Genomic DNA, 20,441 nt, shown 5'->3' with positions numbered 1-20,441 from the left:
GTGAGAATTTTTCACTCGTACGACTCTACTGTTGCTTTGTGTTCACTGTTCGTTGTGTTGTCTGGAATCTGATGAATCAAAGGATGTAGGGTGCTGAATGCAGGGTGTTTGAGAAAATGAGATCTTCATTTGCCCCCTTTTTTTTTTGTTACGTTGATTATCGACTGAGGTGATCTATGAAACCGTCTAGAGTAATTCGATATTGGTTCGGGTGTATCTCTAGATGAATAAGGCAATTATTGCGAGACCTAGTTACACCCAATGTGAGGTCTAATTTGATACAGACGTATTCTCAAGTATTACCTACTTTTCTAGAGGAGAATTATTGATGATTCTTTTTTTTTTTAAAGTTTTTTTCTATCTCATTTTGAAAGTTGTTACCTGATTTCAGTATACTAAGGTTGGGAAGTTTAGGGAATTTTCGATTTGAAAGGGATCGCGATTTTGGGAGAGAGCGCGGTTTTAAATCCCATTAGTTATTAGACTTTCAGCTGACTAAATAGATTTTTTTGCGGATTCTTGACAATTCTAAATTGATTATTTTCGTAGTGACAGTTTGAGTAAATGTGTCAGATAAGCGACACCACAAAAATGGACAATTTTTGACCAAATAAAGTTAATCAAATTACATAAAAAATTGCCATATTTTCTCGGCAAAACAAATGCAACGTTTTTTTTTATCATGAAAAAATCCAACGAATGCAAAAAAAAATTATTACAATTTATCACAATGCGCAAATTACAACAAATTAACAAAAACAAGGTCTTACCTGCCGCTCCAAATGCTATTGAATTATCGCTCAGTTCGTATCCGAAGAACTCGAAATTCGGTTTCGCGGAAGAATAATCTTTCACTTGATTTAAAACTATCGATAATTAGAACTATTTTACCCAACAATAACAATGTATTGGTTAAAAGCATATAAATGCTGGTTCTGGATTGTGGAGAACCATTGAATTCCTATTAGGTATTCTTTTATGTGTCACTGTTGAGGAAAGAACCATATTTTGGCATAATTTCTGGCATACATATTTTGTTTTCGCTTACCTGCTGTAAAGATTTGAAACGAATTGTGTAAATCTGCTTTGAAAATGAAGACAAGATTGCTCGATTCAAAGAAAACATCATGGTCAAAATTGAAAGTGTACGTGATGATGTCTGTGTCTCGTTAATGAATCGATATCTTTTCGACGAGTTGGATGCTTTGGGGAGTTTTTGTTATTGTGATATAAGAAAAGCTCGAAATTTCAAACAGGAGCTATTTCAATCAGTTTTCTCGGGTGAAAGCTGTTGTTTTAGTATCGAATTTCTCAGTGCATCCAAAGAATTTAATGAGTTCATCGACGACGATGCTTATGAAAATACCAAAAAAAAAAACATAAATGGACGTTTTCTTTTTATATTCTTACTCTGGATGGTCGATTAACTGCTGTAGTTCTTTGTTATAATTTTCCTGTATCTTTTCGAATGTCTCTTGGTATATCTGAAACACACTAAACACAAAAAAAAACATGGAAAATCATGGTTTTGATAGCTAATTGTTGGCAAAAAAATCTTGTAATTAAATTACTTACTTTAATTTTTTACCTGCGGGGGGGATATATTTGGTTTCCACAAATTAACAGAAAGTACTCAACAGTTTTCGCAGAGTAGGTAGCTAGTGGTCTGCACGAGCCGGGCAAGCTCGCGAGCCTACCCGGCTCGGCTCGAGTTCTCGAGCAAAAAGCCCGGCTCGGCTCGCGAGCCTGAAACGGGCCCGACGAGCTCGAGCCGAGCCCGACCTAACATGAATTTTTTTACGCTTCGGATAAATTTCGTTGCAACGTTGACGACACGCAACGGGATGGTTTTTCCAACAATAGGCATTGTTGTGACCTGACCAACGCAACACAATGCCGCGTTGCCGTAAATGAAATGTCACTACCCCTCCACTTTCACGTACGTACTGTTCCCATGCGGAATTTTTTTGAAAAATCAAAATGCGTACGTATCAATCAGTACTATCAGTAGTTTATTAAGGTGTTTATCGTCGTGTTTTGTGGTTTCTGTTAATTTTTTTTATTTTATTTTTTTATTTGTTTTTTTTTGTATTTTTTGTTTTTTTTTTTTTTTTAAATTATTATGTAGTATGTAGCATGTACTACGCTCAACGCTGTGAGACTGTTTAATTTTTATATTTTTTGATTCATTTAGTAGGGGTACCATGTCGGTCTATCGTTTCAAAATCGCAAAAGAGTGGGACCGGAAAGATATACAATTTTCGCGATATTTCCTCGAAAGGGGATCATTTCCTGACCCCGAAACCATCATTACATTTTTGAGATCGAATTGCAAAACCGATCCAGGGGTTCCCAAAGTTTTGAAAATTGAGCACTTACGTTGTCATCTGTTTTGGCCAATAAATCCCAACCAAAAGGGGGTAGGGGGGTGCTTGTGGTCTCAAATAACTCGTATTGGATCACTCTTGAAATATCTACCCATGACCGTTCTCATTTACTGATACCTACCCCACATTTCAGTGTTTGTTACATCACGTTTTTTGACGTTCCAACCCCCTCAGCTCGGCCCCTATTATTGCTAAGAAAAAAAATGACACATTTTTTAAATCGTCGTAAAATTTTGCAACTTTGTATTTGGACTATTTTTTGATTGCTAAATTTATTTAACTGACAATATTCGTTTGAATGCGTGTCTTTAAAAATTTGGAATACAAAAGTTCAACTTTGGGAACCACTGAAATGTGGGGTATCAGTAAATGAGAACGGTCATGGGTAGATATTTCAAGAGTGATCCAATACGAGTTATTTGAGACCTCAAGCACCCCCCTACCCCCTTTTGGTTGGGATTTATTGGCCAAAACAGATGACAACGTAAGTGCTCAATTTTCAAAACTTTGGGAACCCCTGGATCGGTTTTGCAATTCGATCTCAAAAATGTAATGGTGGTTTCGGGGTCGGGAAATGATCCCCTTTCGAGGAAATATCGCGAAAATTGTATATCTTTCCGGTCCCATTGTTTTGATAATTTTCACTTTGGTACCCCTACTAATTTACCTATTCTTAATTTAAAAGAAAAGTTTTTAAAAAATTCATTTTGTACTGATTTTCCAAACTAAAGATAGGTAGAATTTTTGTACATTTCTGATAGATTTTTCCCTCGCTACATCACGTATGTATATCCAGTTTTTTTGTTTTCAAACTGTACTGCACATGGAAAATAAGTACCTGTTTGAACCTCGAACTTTCCATTTTATCGATTCTGAATTACCAAAAAGTACTGTTCTCGCTTTCTGTAGTCCTATCTCTGTTTTTTTTTTCAAATATTGAAATCTTAAAAAGAAGGTATGTATTCAAATTATGAAGTTCTACTCTCGCTTCACTCGGAACTACAATATAGCATTCATATTCTTCAAAACGTTTCAGCATCAAAACTTTCTACATTTTTTTCTCAACTACAAAAAGTTTTAAAATGAAACTAATTTCTCAAATTCTAAATTTTTAAACCCAAAATTTAAAACTTGTTGCATAAAAACGTCGTTTTTGTGATTACACATCTTCAAGTTATTTTTTGATAAAATTCATTTACATTAAAAAACGTTTTAAACCATGCATTTTTAGCAAAAACAGCAATTTTATTCTTTTCACTCCGACCCCACCCCCCTCCCCCAACAATAACCATTGGTTTCATCTCGTGATGATGCGCAGAATTTAAGTTTTTCCCGTTGCTGCCGGAATTCATACGAGTAGTCACAGCGGCGTAGCATTGAGTACCCGTTACGAACGGAGGCTCGCGAGCCTAACGACGAGCCTGACGGGCCCGGCTCGGCTCGACTCGTTTCGTATCGGGCTCGGCTCGCGAGCTTTTAGCTCGGCTCGTGCAGACCACTAGTAGGTACCTACTTACAGAAAAAATCTTCTAAAAATCTTTTATTGTCTCATCAAATCTCATTAAATGATTTTTCATTGATCCTCCACTGAATTTCATGGTGAGGAGTTTTCTTCTCAACCTAGATGGATTTGTAATTTCAAAATGTTCTTGTTCGCGAATCGTTTGGTTTACGACAACCGTTGCGTCCAACTGTTGCAATGATTCGTCCGTTGTGGTCATATATGCCGGTGTCGACTCTAATAATAAAAATAAAACATATTTTTAGTAGGTAAGAAAAAAAGTGAAAAAAACGTGAGATAACCGACTTTTCACTTACCTGGCCGAATGAAAGCTCGGGCATTCAACGTTTGCATGAGGAACTCTCTAACCATTTTGCTCGTTTCCTCCAGTTGCAATAATCGTTCTGCTTGCCTCAAAAGCGAATCCTCCGCAACTAAACAATAGAAAAAAAATTATTTCATGCAGCGTTAAAGGGCCATTTCAACCAAACATGAAAGAGCCGAAAGGCAAATAAAAATGTGGAAGTAATTTAAATAAATTTAAGCAGTTGCGCTTTCCAATACTTGCGTGCAAAAACGAGTAAACAATATTGCCTTACGATGTTTTTTCTAAAAAGCATTAGGTACAAATGAAAGCTTTCAGAATTTACTTGCGGTGAAATACACCATATTGTTTCAGTATTCTGTGTGTTAATGGCTATTGGTATTCTTGTGAATTTGGCCACGACGCCGAATCGGGCACACACTTCTATGATGTATTTTAAAAAGTGCAGCTTTCCTTTCACGATGGGGATTCAATGGTTTAAGAATTCCCGGTGCATTTCTTCCCTGTTAATAATGGAGAAAAAAGTGTTAAAAACAGGAAAGTAATTATGAATTAATATTCAATTTCAAATAAATTAAATCATATCAGTCTTCTTTCAGTGATTTCTACTGCCTGTTCCACAACTAGAAACATACATCTTATTCCATCACTGTTTTCATTTATAATTTATTTTATTAGTCTGGTGGATTGCATCAGTTGCATGATGGAAGTCATGTGTCATGTTCCAAAAATAGCTGCTGGATTCTACCCTATGTGGGATGACTTTCTTTTAAGTAGGTATGTTTTTTATATAAGCATTGCAATCCGTTCTCTCGTCGATGTTGAAGATTTCATTTTCATCTTAGTGTGGCTTTATATCAGTCTCCATCTTCACATACAGCTTGTCGATCTCTTCTTGTACAACTGGAATTTTTTGGGTGCATTTTTCGATTTCTCGAACGCAAAATAGATCTAATTTTATAATTTTGCCAACAGTCAGCAAATCGAATTGCTTCACTTTCTTTATTAGCATGCATATTAGAATCACATTCCATCTGTGTGTGGCCACTTTCTAGGTATTTTTGTGTACCGAGCACTTTGAATAAATTACGCATAGCGCGTATCTCACAGACAGCGTTGGATAGAGCGACATACTCAGCTTCACCGGTTGAAACGGCTACACATTTTTAGGGTTTTTGCTGCTAGCAGCATAAACCCTATTGCAATTGATTATTTTCAATAATTTTCAATTTGTAGCCAATCAGTGAACAGTATTTCGGAGAGACCAATTCTGTGATTTGGATACAAGTGTGCATAGAGTCTAAGTACATGACGTCATCGCCGCGTATACGCGACATTTTGCCTAATATTTTCTATTTTTTCATCAATAATTTAATTTTGTATTCAACATGTTTTATGTTGAATAGCGAATAGTTTTTTAATTAATAAATAACTTGTCTGTAAATTTCTTGCTTTTGGCTTTAGCTGTAATCAAATTTACGAAAAAAAAAACCTAAAAAGCTCCTATAAATAACAAAAAGCAAAAACCCTTTTGCAATCAGCGAATAGCTGATGGCTTGTTGTTTCTTCGCTCTCCAAGCTACAGGACAACCGTATATGAGTAAAATTATGCCTGATGACGTAGACTTACGATCAGACGAATCACCAGCTAAGTCTGTATCTACGAACGCGGTAAAGAATCTTGGTTCAATTGGATTAAAATTTAACGACACTGGGGAGGTATTTCCTTTGAGGCCGAACAAAGGTTGATTTACCAAATAATCGCGTTCTTCGTTCGTTCTCAAGGAAGACTGAACAGAGACAGTAGACCGGGGGGGGGGGGGGGGGGTAAGTGCTGGGAAGTCAGTCATAAAACTCGGAAGCTGTTTTCGCCAACCCGAGAAGAATTTTTTAGGTTCTTCTCGCGTCAGGTCAACAACCTCCGGGATTACAACCGGCTCCACTGTAGCTACTTCACCACCCTGAGAGTCGTCCCTATTAGGTTCACTTACATTTGAGACCTGATCTGTTACTCTGTCTACTCTTTTCAGTGCAATGGTAGGCTGTTCGATTCCGACAAGAGGCAACTTTTGGGCTAGACGAGTTGATGCGCCGTTACACCACCTTCACCCTAAATATCTATACTCGACTGAGTAAGAAAAAGTTTAATTAAAGCTCAAAAATCACATATGTAGATGAAATTTTCGAATGGAAATTTCTCCAAATTCCAAGTGAGCACATGGGTGTTTGAAACATGAATAATGATTTACGTTTCACGCTCTACAATTTGATTTTTTCCCCTCGAAAGCTCTAGAATCCATAGATTCAAAGTTGAGCTTTTTGACACTTTTGATCTATTGATGCTAGTGCTTCGGAAAACCCCCAAATTGTAGAGCGTGAAACGTAGATCATTTTCAATGTTTCAAACATCCATGTGCTCACTCAGAATGTTGAGAAATTTCCATTATAAAATTCCATCTGTGTGATTTTTGAACTAGTGTGGTGACTGGGACTATCCTTGGTATTCAGAGGGAAAGTCCAGTCTAAGACCAGCATATAGTAAGCCCAGGGAACCTAAACTTGCCCGATATCCTTACGAAAGATATCAACTCTTCTTTTTCGCCGGAACCAGGGAAACGGTCACCTCGCCATTCCAAATGAATTCTGATTTCGCATGCTTCCAGCTGGCCTCAGGTTTTTCGTCGTCGGATGAAATCAGCACAGGTTCGTTCGGAACTATTTTTTCTCGCTTCTCTGATATCGATAAATCACTCACTGCTACTTCCCCTACCGTCACACTAGCTTTCATATCTTTTTATTGGCGAGCGTTAGAGCCACTAATAAAAAATCAGATGTAGAGTGTAAAAAATTGGTAATTTTTTTGAAAAAATACGAAATACTTCGAATAGTGTATTTGTCTTTATAGTAATTTGCAGGCTATTGTATTGAAATGCCTTGGGAAAACTGGTGAGAGGGGACAGGGGGGTATTTAGCGCCACCCCTTTAAAATGTGTACCATTTTTTTAAATTTTTCAAGCGCTTTCTTTTCAGACCATAATGAAGTTTCTATGATTAAAAATTTGCGGACACGTTCCTGTCAGCTAGTTAATTATTTGATAATGAACGAACGGGTGAGCATAGAACGCATTTTGCGTCCTGGTGGTAAGGCTCATATTGGCCCAAAATTGCTTCGATCGATTCTAAATACTCGATCACTCCCAGGGTTGCCATTCCAGGCACCTCATCACGAATCCATAAGGAACTGAAACAAATAATTCATTGATAAATACAAGTTACTTTGATGCTCTATCGCGACAAAAAGCAATAATTCAAAAAAAAATCATTCAAACCGTTTCGGTATCGTTCTTCTCCTGCTTTAACATTTCTTGCAATTTTTCTATGAGAGATTGTGCAACATGCTTCTTCTTTTTCATAAACGGTAGCCATTCGACCACTACCAATGTCGAAGAATGAACTTAAGAAAATACAGTACTATAACTTGAATAAATTAAAATAAGATGTAAAAAAAAATGCTTAATTTTCTTCTTTTTGTCGATGGACAATCATCGGAATTATTTGAACAAATTTCAGGTAATTCTAGCGGACATACAATGATTAATCGATCTAAAAACAGTTCGACTTGTCTTTAATTTTACTTCCGCTACTGTTTGTCTTCGATCTAATTTTATAATTTTGCCAACAGTTTAGTTAGCAAATGCTCCACTTTCTTTATGAGCATGCGTGCAGTCACCTGCAGTCACCTTCTATTTACGTATGTCCTTTTTCCGGGTATTTTTGTATAATTTCCATGTTCAAAAGCATCGCTATATTCGTTAAACCATTGGCGATGGTGTATTATTTTTTCGTTTTGACAGTAACATTTCGTCAATTTCTACAATCTGATTCGGTCCGCCGAGTTGTACTTGGGCTGTTGGTTCATTACCACGAATTCTGAGCATCTGATGGCTGCAAACATCTCTTAAATATTGCGCCCATTGAACCACTGTTTCATAATGAAGAGGTAGGCCGTTGAAAGGTCGACAGGTGTTTCAAAACAGCTTACCATCAAGCACAATAAAATTTCAAACATATGAGTCTACAGAGCGGTCTTTTCTCGATCCCCTTTCTCTAGTGGTCGTTTTCTTGGAATAGTTGCGCCCAGTACTCGAGGTCTCTGGGCGCTGCATGCCTTTACCTAGGCAATTATTAGGTATTTTAGTGTGTGGAAATAGGGCTGATGCGAACGGAAAAGACCTCGATTTTTTTGAAAATGTCTGTATACTTTGAGTACCCATATCTCCCTTTTATGGGCAGCGGCACCCCCGGAGACAAATTTTTTCTAAGTGACTTTACCTTGGAATGAAGATCTTCTGTGAATTTAGGAAATATTCTTCAGCATTTTTTCTTTCGCAATTCACCATAATATTCATACACCTACATATCAGAATTCGATATTTTGATTTTTCAGTGGTGTTATTTTTGGTTTGAATGGTTACCATCTTATCCCATTTTCATTCTTAATTCCTTAAGGAGATTTAATGCTATGTATATCTCCATTTCCTTCCCGGTAATTAATCGTAGCAAACACAGTTCATTTTTCAAATTCCGTAGCTTGAATCATTTCCATGGAGAGGAACTTGTCGATCCGGAATAAATATCATCACTTTCTTACTGGATTTTTGAAGAAAAAATTCGTACTTCTAAGGGGTATTTTGGAAAAAATTCGTTCTTCAATTGGAAATTAAAAAAAAAAAACATGAAAAAATCTCACTCACAAGCGCCACGCCGAAACAAACCTCCCAATACACAGAATGGTAACAATTACGAATATATGTATAGGCATCGAAGGAGCTATACCATTGTATACGAGCGTATTGGCGTATATATGTACTTAAAAGGGACGGAAATAGGTACTGAGCCAAAATAATATGAATAAATTATTCGACTGGAAATTGAAACTTCACCACTTGTGTACCTACCTACTACCCCTATGTTCTATATGTGTATAAAATTGGTTACTCGGCGGATTACCTTCTTAGAGATTTTATCACGCGTAATGGTAACCAAAAGCAAATTCGCGTTATTAATGCGTTATCGATAAATGCATTTTGACAGGTATAACCGAAACGAATCGCAGCGATATTTGCATTTTAAATGCGATCGCTTTTGATACTTACGTAGGTAGGTACATTTTTAATATCCGGTGCTAAAGAAAAAAAATTATATTTAACAACAGTTTATACTTAATTGAATCTTCACGAGTTGTTAATTCGTTTTGTACCTATCGCAACGTAAAGGGGTAAATGTATCCTTTAACCTGGGTACATTGTGAAAATTGTTATGCAAATATTTAATACCTATTTTTCTCTTTTATTTCGGGGTCGGACTCGTGTTCCATAATTTTCATCCTTATTTGACCCGGATTACCTGTTCGACGTTATGTGTGTTTATTCGAGATACTTTGATGTGATTTTTTTTTCATCTTTGAGTGATCGTGTGATTTTGACTTGATTGAAGGAGAAAGGTGGAAGGAAGTTGATGTGGATTGCGAGGGGGGAATGTAGAAGCACTCTGATCGAATCCAGTTGACGTAAGGTACATATTAATAGCTTGAAATTGCCTTTTAGAAAATGATTCGAACCACATCATGGCCAATTAGTTGGAAAAATCTTAGTTGGTGGGGGGGGGGGAGTCTGTAGTAAAAAGCTGGGAAAATCTGACGAGAAAAGATGGGGGAATTTCAGTCTCACCCCCCCCCCCCTTTCGATACATCGCTTCGTTACGCTTCTGACGATTCTCAGCATTTGCATCGTATTTAACATTACACAACAATGTAAAGTATTTAAGAAAAACAAAACGATAGAATGAAATTGTGAGCCTAAATGTTGAGTAAAAACATGTAATTGAGTTCATTTCAAATTTTTGTGATGTAAATATAAGTAGTATTATGAAAATATCTCGGTATTTCATATTTACATTCACATGGCTTACTTCACCAACTGATCAGTGATCATCTTTAAATTCGATTCAATAACATAGAAAATTCAATCGATAATAATTTATCCTACCTATATACGTACTTTAAAAATGTACATTTTATGATTAACCATTAATTTATTAGTAGGTAAGGTATCTACTCGAATCTTCCCCCTTATCGATAATCATCGTCACAATCGCAAGTCCTCGGCGCCAAAGACTTCAAAAACGTATGAACCAAATTCGTAAACGGCGAAAGCAAAGAGGGCTGTTGATGAGGTGCTCGAGAAGATCGAGTCGATATAATAATCGGACGACTATTCGAATCGACTCGATTGGGCAAGATGACCGGATTTGAACCTGGTACCCTCAAAGGCTTCACGATTCTTGGTTTAAGGTTGAAGTTGCTTCTAATTGAGGGTGGTGATTGTTCGGCCGATGGTGGAGGAGCTGCGAAGCACTGCGATCCAAAGTATGGTGGAGGCGGAGGGTAGAATGGAAAAGGAAACGGAGGTGGCGGAGCGTAGATTGCTGGAGACGAGGTGAACGGAGGTGGAGGGTAGAATGCTCCGGGGTATGGAAACTGTCCGTAAACTGATACTGGGCATAATTCCTGTGAAAACACATTCATGATGTTAAGTCATATAGATATTCGAAATTTTCTCATCACATATCTTAATACTAAGTAATTACCATACTTACCTTAACAATAACTACGCATAAGTAAATTAGAACCGATTTCTTCACGTCGAAGAACATCTTGATGCAAATACATCTACGTTGTAGGTACACGATTCACTGTCGATCAATAATTGAAAAAATATCACCGAAAAATAGCTCTTTTATACGGCCAACGAGAAACTATTATCCAAAAAAAATCGAATCAGTTAGGTCATCTCAATCGATTCGAAATTTCAGCGTGATTATAAACGCAACTATAGACGTCCAGGTAATCACGTGTTCCATCATTAATCGCAGTACGATGTTATAATACGTGCGAATTGATCGATTCAAGTTGACGGATATCGTTGCTGAATCTCATTTCGTCGTTCACTCGACGTGTTTACAAATTATACAATTTTTTTTTAGGTGCATTGATTAGAAAATATTCGCATTTTTAGGAAATACCCTACCATAAACCATACTACCTTATTTGTTATCGCAAATTGGAAAGTAATTTCCCGTACTATTTGGATCAGGGTTGCTACGAATCCAGTAAAAAATGGATTCGAATTCGAATCCACGAATCACTTTTGTTTTTTGAATTCGAATCGGACTCGTATAGTTTGGTGGATTTGTGGATTCGAATCCACGAATCCGGATTTTCTTTCCATTTGTTTCCTTATTCATTATTTTATCCACCATCTCAAATAAGTAAAAAAAGAAGGATCGTAATTTCGGAAAAAAAAGTTGAATGACTCAGATGATGAGAAATGAAGAGTAACTACTCAAGCTTAGTTTGAATACGACGTTTGTACCCCACTACCTTTATCACGACTATCTTCTTCATCTGCAGAATTGGGTAAGGCAGCTGATGCTGATTTCGTTTGTTTTTGGTGGAAGTAGTCGTATGTAGTAGCACTGCTACAAGCTGTACAATTGCGTACATTCAACACTGTCACTCAAACGCGAATAAGCAAAGCCATCATCAGCATCGTCATTTTTCCTGCCAATACAGTTCCTGAACAGGTTCAGCGTTGATTGTTTCATTTGTTTCATCCTTTTTACGGCGGAGTTTGATTTACTCTATGTCGATTTGCTACTTCGAGTTCGAACTGATGCATTTTCGATTTCAATACTGTCATCTTTCAAATTTTACCTCTGTCTTCAGGAAGTTGCATAGGGCTCATTAAATTAGGTTCAGGTTGATCTGGTGGTGGCATTTTTGAGAAGAATCCACACCAACCTCATCAACATCATCCTCCAGCTCTTCCTGGAGTCTGTTGTAGTAATCTCTGGCTGACCAGGATGAGGACATCGGAATAATTTAAATTTCAAATTTAAACTCAACACTTCAAATTTTTTGGCGGCACCTTACCTTTTCAAATGTGAAAATTCAAAATTGAAATTTCACAGGGCTTGTACTCGGTTACTTTTTAAGTAACCAAGTTACTAAAGTTACTAATAGTAACTTTTGGTTACTTTTTAAAAATTTTGGTTACTAAAAGTTACTTTTTCCGAGTTTTTTTCACAAATTTCCTTTTTTTTTCTTCAAAATTTTACCCAGAACTCTTTTTCTTTTCATCAAAAATGATGCTGTTTTACCTCTCAGGAATTGTGAATTTTCAAAAGCTTTTGCCCTCGCTTCACTCGGGCTTTTATTCATATTTCTATGAATATACGTAATAATCTCCTGAAAATTTGAAAGTTTTGAAGCCACGAAAATCAACTTCTTGCTTGAAAAATGAGGTTGTTTTATGTTTTGAATCATAAATTTTTCGCAGCTTTCGCCCTCGCTTCGCTCGGGCAAATATGAATTCTACTACTACAATTTTCAAAATTTCCTAAAATGGAAAAATGAACTCGACAAATTCCAAAAACATAATGTAATCGATATCTAACCAATTATTTGGAAAAATCATGTTGGGGGGAGGGGGTAGAGTAAATGTTGGGAAAATTTAGCGTGAAAAGTTGGGAGAATTTCAGTCTCTTCCCCCCCCCCCTCCAACACATCGCTTCATCAGACCTCTGAAAATAAAATGTAGTAGTTTAAAGTTTTGTATGGATCAGAGTTTTTCGGTCACCTCACCTCTATTTTTTGTATTGAAAATTTTTTTGGTCACTTTTTTGGTTACTTTTTCCAGCTTTTTTGGTTACTAAAGTTACTTTTTTTGAGAAAAATTTGAGTACAAGTCCTGATTTCAAAATTCTTTAAATTTATCGACTTTGCGTTGTGTTGTTTCTTAGGCAGTTTCAAATTTACCTGTCCATTCGATGGGGGGGGGGGGTCGTCAACAGAGTACATTGCTCCAAATTTTAAATTTTCAGGTCAATGTATTTGATTTAACATCTTGGGTATTTCGGAGAAATTGTCGTAAACTGGTCCAACTTTATCCATTACATCCTCCAGTGATTCAAGGTACACGATGGTTCCAGGAGATGCTAACTCAGTAGATGTTTTTCGCAGCCAATGTCGAAGATTGCGTCGCTTCAATGGCTTATAGGAATTAAGGACCGGAGGTATGATCGTTATTTTCTTTACGTTGCTCCGTACGAGGAAGAACTTTAAAACTATAAGCATTCGATGTAACATAACGTCACTATAAGCGTCTGTCTTGTGTGCGCTGATTGGCTGATTGAATCATCGTTTCAGTATTATGTAGTTTGGTGCGAAATTCATGCTATTTTCTCAAATATCTCGGGAATTATCTATTAAAAAATAATTAAAAAGTGATTGAAAATTTGAATTCTACGCATCGGAAAACCCAAATTGTAAGTCTAAAAACAAAATTAGGGTGAATTTCCGTCAAATGATTCCTTTATCAGTTAGCTGAATTTGTGCATTTTTGGACTTTCAGGGAGTGATGGCGTGCTTTGCCTTTTACCATCATTAATGATACTTCTTGGTACCTTTTCTGAAGACAATTTGGGTAAAGTGTTCACGTTTGTTATGTAATTAATCAGAGCTTTGATTTGAAGCAGTTTTCAAGCTGAGAAATTTACTGAACAGCACGAAATCACTTACCTGATAAGGGAATTATTCGGTGAGAATTCACCGTAATTTTGTTTTTAGACTTACAATATGGATTTTCCGACGCGTAAAATTCAAATTTTCAATCACTTTTTAATTATTTTGTGTCTGTAATTTATTATACCGAGATATTCGAGAAAATAGCGTGAATTCTGCGCCAAAAATCACCGATACTGAAATGATGATTAATTAAGCCAGCCAATCAGCGCACAGGACGCTTTTTTGCGACGTCATATCGATAATGTCTAATTTTGCAGCCAACTATGAGTATTTTCGATTACGTAAATAAATAACTGGAATAAATCGCGACGAAATTTTTTTTTATATAAAATAGAAAATGCTTTTCATTTTTTGTATTGGAAAGTTCTATTTTTTTGTTTGTGAAATCCAAGTTCTTTTTGTGTAATTTATTTTCAATTTTTGTCAATTTTCTGAGCCATTTTGCACATTTCGCGACAATTGTGGAGATTTTTATTACAATTTTGGATTTTCTAATTTTTGGATGCTTTATCATTGTTTCATTTACTTTTTCGATGGTTTTTAATGATTTTCAAGAGGGGTTAATTTTTCATCAATTTTATAACATGTATTTGAAATTTGAAATTAATTTTCTTTTCTTTCAAATTATAAAATTTTTTTTCTATCTCTTCTTCTTCATCTTTTAATATCGTTTCATATACAACTGCCCATAATATGCAGCTTCTGTAGGTACATAATTATTATGAAATAAATTACCAGATTGTTTTAAAAAAATTTCGAAAAGAATAATTTTACTTACCTGCAACCGGGCTTCCGTTCTCATTAGGGTGAAGACATACGGAAAGTTTTTCTCGTCTAATTTGTTGAGTTCGATTCGGGATGCTATCAGTTTATTTATCGCATTTATGCATGGTCTTGTTAAATACGATCTGACCAATGTATTTTTCGTACTTTTTGCTAGCTGCTATTCGATTATCAAGGTACTGTTCAATCATTTCATCGTACTTTTTTTGGTAATCTACCGTTGAATAAAATTTGCAGTTCGAATAGGACTCTTTAAAATATTCCTGTTAAGTTTCAAATTTCAAAAAGCTCCCAATAATGTTATATGTACCTACTTAGTTATCACTCATCGTTGTTTCTCGTGATTGTGGATATACGTATTTCATCCACACCTTGAGAATCGTGTTAATGTAGGTATGTATCTTTCAGATTACAACAAACTTACAACCAAATCATCAATCTTAGATTCTCAAAATCTTTAAAATACGTGTATGTAAAATCATTCACGTTGGAATGCATAATGTACACGCATAATCATTTTGTTAAGCATAATTAGCTATCTTATCTCGCGCAAGGAAATAAACCCATACTTATCAAATAAAAATATCACTATAATTATTATACCTTCGTGTTATCCGTATGACGTTCATTATGAACCTACATACGAAAATGTCAATTAAATTGCCTTATCAAACGACAATGTATCTCACATGATGTATTACTGAGATGAATTTAATCCATTTCGCATGAATTACGAGAGTACTCGTACTTAGATACTCCTCATCAGTAAGCTTTCGTCAGAATATAGAATAACATACCCTAACAATTAACAACCAGATAAAAACAAACATGAAATTAATTATGTATTTACTTTTTTAAAAATTCGTGCCACTTTTTTCTGGAAAGATTTTCCAAATTGATCTCGAGTCCGGATGTCCGGATTGGACATCTCCAACAGTTTTGCTGCTGGTCCTCTGGATTTCTTCAGAAGATAGTGCAGAATGTCCGCCCTTTCTTGCAGAGATAATTCACGAAAGTTGTCTCTGAATATGACATCGCCAATACCAACTTCTTGTGACGTTGCGATTGTTTCTGGAGCAACCTCCGGGGAATGGGTCCATGTGATGCCAGGCGATACCTGTTCAAAAATAAATCTCAAAAATATATATTACACGTATGCCGTTTTCTCTCATTTTTTGTTGCTAAAGCAAACTTGCTGCGTTTCTCATTTATGTGGGCCAGCGACTTTAAAATTTTTTTGGGGGTTTCAGTAGAATTTCATCGAACAGAGTTGGAAAACCGAAATTCATTCTGTAAACTGATGATATACACTTCGAACTATTTTCTACATTGGTGCCGTTTTGGCACGATTTATGTTCGCTATTTTATTGTTTCAAGTAATTATTTGAAACTGAACTCAGCAAAAAATACTATGCAGCCATCAACCAATATGGTAAAGGAAAATACAAAAACTCTCTTGCAATCAGAATGGGGGCTGCGCTATATTGTTCGACCACTCATTGTTAAAAACTGAAAAATAAATAACCCTTTAGAGGTTCTCATTGTTTTTAGAGAACCCAAATTTAAGATCTGGTGATTTCGTCATAAGGCATCACTCCAAGATTACAAAACAGAACTAAAATCATTTGTAAAAAAAAATAAACGTCGCAAAAGAGAAAATTTGAAAATTTTTGCTCATTTTCGACTAGAAAAACCTGCAATGGAATGAAAAAAAGTAAGTAAGTTATTAAATTTTCAGGGGGGGGGGATAAATAAGAACAGGAAAAAATAAGTGAGCCATATTTCCTAAAGTTAGTCTACCAGTAAGTATCCAGAAAACGTGGAATGGGCAATGTGAATGTATGTCACCAAGACAGCTTTTCTCAATAAATTGCAAAATCACGTCGTCGGAAATCCAAAAACAACAGAACTGTTTTAATAATCCTCTTCTCAAACCAAAAAAATGCGAAACATCGTAATTAATCTGGTTATTTCTGAGGCCAATGCGTTGCTGTTGTTTGAATGAGATTTTCAGACAGCTCGTGGAATTGATTAATGAGTCGTAAATCCGGCATAAATACGTATTTAGCTACATATATGAAAAATAGACACTGCAGGATCATTTCCATTTTCACCTGATGAATATTTTTTCATGTCTGAGATTTAAATTAGATTTCATGTCTGATTTTCGACTCAGTTATCAACTGTATACGTGTCGTCTAAAAATTTCATTCAAACAACAGCAAAATTTTGGCACAGAAACCCATCAGATAAATTACAATTTATTGTAAATTTTCATTTCTAAATACTTGATTGAATTTTGATACATATTAACCATCTCGCCACCCAAGTTACGAATTTCATCTAAAACGTGGCTATAGGTTTTATGTTTTCGAGACCACTAGCGGAACTGAGCAATTTACGAACCTTTTTTTCTTGCGTTTCACTCTACACCTCGAGTAATTTACCTTCGGCTTTAGTGTATGGTGTGGCATTAGCTTCGTTGGCCGTCTGCAGAACCGATTGGATGTGCATTAAAAATTTAGTTTTTGGATTTTCGACTCGGTTTTTCCATGTAGGTATGGTGAAAAGCTCTCTTGGCGACGTAACTTCACATTTTATTTATTCATTTTTCTCCAGAAGCCGATTCCACGTTTTCTGGATACTGTTAACTTTGGGAAAATACAACTTGCCCATTTTTTGGCGTTTTTATTTATTTTTTCCCCTGAAAATTTAATAGTACATAAGTACTTATCAGGTTTTAAAAATATTTGGTGAATTATATTTGTAGTTGTGGTTACTTAATAACTTGCTCACTGTCACTTTTTTTTTTTTCAAATTTCCTCTTTTGCGATTTAAATTTTTTTTAGTGTTGATTTTTCTTCTGTTTTGTAACCTTGGAGTGATGCCTTATATGAGAACCTCGAAAAGGTTAAATATGAGGTGATTGTACATGCTACATACCTATCGTTGTTTCATTTTCGCATGGGCACCAACAGGAGTATGCGCCTTATACGTTTGTACCCTACCCTAAATTAAATGTAATTCAGAATTTGAACACATTCACAAACTTCACGCCAATCATTCAAACAAAATGGTGATTGGGAAAGGAAATTGTAAAAAACTATAGAAGTTTCGAAAAATGACGCGAAAAAAGTTGCTGCATATGTCATGTTTTCCAGCCACCATCGAAACCCCGCGGTTCATTATGAACCTACATACGAAAATGTCGATTAAATTGCCATATAAAACGACGAAGTATCTTACGTGACCTATTACTGAGGTGAATTTAATCCATTTCGCATAAATTACGAGAGTACTCGTATAAATACTTCTCATTGCAGTAAGCTTTCCTCAGAGTGCAGAATAATAATAAACTACCAGATAAAAACAAACGTAGGTATGAAATGAAATTGATTATTTACTTTTTTCCTCGACTTACCAAACATTTTCATTCAAACATTATACTAGTAATAATCAAAATAAACGTGAAAAAAAAATCGCACTCGCAGATTTTCTCTCGAGTAGAATCAAAATGCATGAAAAAATATTGCACCAGCAAAATTTCTGGTGCAAGGTTATTTTTCGATTTTTTTGGGTAAATTTTTGGAAATCAAATTTGGGCCAAGAATTCCTACATATAAAATCAAAATTTTACCAAATTGATCTTGAAAGCTAGAATTTGATATACCTACGTATGTACTTACGTACGTTATTTTTCGACCTCTCAAATCAATTGGAAACGGTTTCGAACTTTGAACAGTTCTAGAACCTCTAGTAGATTTTCGAAAGTTGGAATTTCTGCAAAGTTTTACGTACTATAAAAATTAAGTTAGAGAAAGTTAGAATACAATTTAAATCATAATTTCAACTTGCTGAATTGATTACAGGTGATTTTAAGCCGTTCTAGAACCTCCAGCTACATTTTAGAAAATATATAAGGTTCCGAACTGGTAAGAAACTGATTAAAAAAAAAAAAATCAGTACCTATCTGGAATTTCCAAAGCAGTTCTGGATACTCCAGAATGGCCTGAAACTATCTCCATTTGACTCAACATGTTGAAATTAGGGTAGGTGTTTAGTAAATTTTATCTTTACAACTTCATTTGGTGAAATTTTATGGAAATTTCAACCTTCAAAAATCTACTGGAGGATCCATGCAGAACCGCTCAATACTGTTCGAAGCGATTTACAATCGATTTAGAGCATTGGAAGTGAGTTACATAGATAGACATATGTACCACATTTCAGCCTTTTCTAGGTCAACTCGGTGAAATTTAGATTTTTCACCCATTTTTGTCGCAAATTGAATTCCAAAAAGTTCGATAAAAGTCGAAAAACGCACTTCTGTTGGAATCTTCAGAACAGAACTATACTTAAGACGGTGTCAAAGTGTTTACAATCGGTTGTGGGGAGGGGAGTCAAAATGCATTACTCCAAATTTCGAATTTTCGGGTCAATTTGGTAAAATTTTGATTTTTTTCAATGATTTTTAATAATCTACCAAAAATCGAAAATTCCCTTTGAATGAAGTTTTATTAATTTTCGTGGGATTTTTAATGATTGTTCAATAGATTTTGCTACTTTTTCTTAAATTTTTATACGTAGATTCTATTATTATGAACTTTTTTGAAATGAATTTTCGTAGATACTTACATCGACTATGATTATGCTCCACATACCCACCCACTACCTCTGAATGATCGTCTGTTGTATCTGAAACACATACAATTTTATGAAATAACGACTTTTATGAATTAAAATATTTATTAATACTTACGATAACTCCAAAATAAAACCAACGTTTCACCACCGCGAAATACGTTTTGGCCCAAACCATGAATATATTTCTTATTCATGTCTTTTATGATGTTCTGCACAAAAGTAATACTCGTATGTGTAACTTTCATGAAGTGATTTTTACTCCTGAAAAAATAAATCGTTTAAATCTTTCGCCCTTGCTTCGCTCGGGCTAGATTAATTTCCTTTCCTCTAACCAAATCAAGAGATGGAATAGACTTGGATTGCTATAAGTAAAATTTCATCAGCTAAAAATTTTTAGACTTTTTTCACAATTTTTTCATAACACCCTATGAGAAAAATTTAATGCATCAAATTGCGAAATTTCATTCATTTTTTTCAACATTTTCGATAGTTTTTACAAGGAAACATTTCTACAACTCAATAAAATTGGAATAAAGTAGGGTAAAATAACGCCAGGGTTTTCGATCTTGATCGAATTTTATTTAGGAATTTTAGGAAATTCAGTTGGAGTGTAAAAACTATCTCTAGTATGCAGAATCAGCATTTTACAACAAAAAATTATCATTTCAAATGACTGTGATATAAATTTGAATCTTCGATCTTGTTTTTTTCAGGGTTTGATTTCTTTTTTCAAATTTAGTTGGTTTTTAATTCTTTCAATGAAGTAAGGAGCTGGCATCTCTTTTTCTCTTTCGAATTCCAAAATGAAGCTTCAATTTATTTTCATACCTAATCTTCGTTCTTTTTCTCCTCGCACAAAATTCTATTTTATTCGAAGCAGAAATTTTTAAATTCAAAAACATAAAAATTCTGTTAATTATTCTCGCAAGTTTTCAAAAAATTTTTAATTTTTACAAATTTCTAAGAAAAATTGAAATTTTGAAATAGAATTTGATCAAAATTGAAAACTCTAACGTTTACTTTATCTAATTTTGCTGCGATGTAAACACTTTTCTATGTAAGCTGACGAAATTGTAGAAAAAACGATCGATATTCGTGTTTTGGGGCATTAAATATTTTTTCATTGGCGAGTCTTATAAGAAAGCTGAGGAAAAA

General features: G+C 35.2%; 2 protein-coding genes across 3 annotated transcripts in view; one reads left to right on the top strand and one right to left on the bottom strand.

The window, feature by feature from the left end:
- The window catches only part of LOC135833287 (uncharacterized), a 263,254-nt gene that overhangs the window by 40,860 nt on the left and 201,953 nt on the right, over positions 1-20,441 (top strand). The gene's annotated exons all lie outside the window — the stretch shown is intronic.
- LOC135833282 (uncharacterized) lies at positions 10,076-11,020 on the bottom strand. Its single transcript, XM_065347001.1, has 2 exons — positions 10,871-11,020; positions 10,076-10,781 (listed from the first exon to the last, which is right to left on the bottom strand). The coding sequence occupies exons 1-2, from the start codon at positions 10,925-10,927 to the stop codon at positions 10,344-10,346; spliced, it is 495 nt and encodes a 164-aa protein (XP_065203073.1). The 5' UTR covers positions 10,928-11,020; the 3' UTR covers positions 10,076-10,343.

This window comes from Planococcus citri, chromosome 1, assembly GCF_950023065.1.
Source record: "Planococcus citri chromosome 1, ihPlaCitr1.1, whole genome shotgun sequence".
Lineage (NCBI taxonomy): Eukaryota > Metazoa > Arthropoda > Insecta > Hemiptera > Pseudococcidae > Planococcus > Planococcus citri.
The sequence above is the reverse complement of the archived record's forward strand: the minus strand, read 5'-3'. Positions and strand labels throughout refer to the sequence as shown.

Coding starts and splice junctions, on each gene's coding strand:
- LOC135833282 (XM_065347001.1), bottom strand. CDS start 10,927: ATGTTCTTCGACGTGAAGAAATCGGTTCTAATTTACTTATGCGTAGTT. Junction 10,782..10,870: donor TATGCGTAGTTATTGTTAAG/GTAAGTATGGTA, acceptor GTGTTTTCACAG/GAATTATGCCCAGTATCAGT.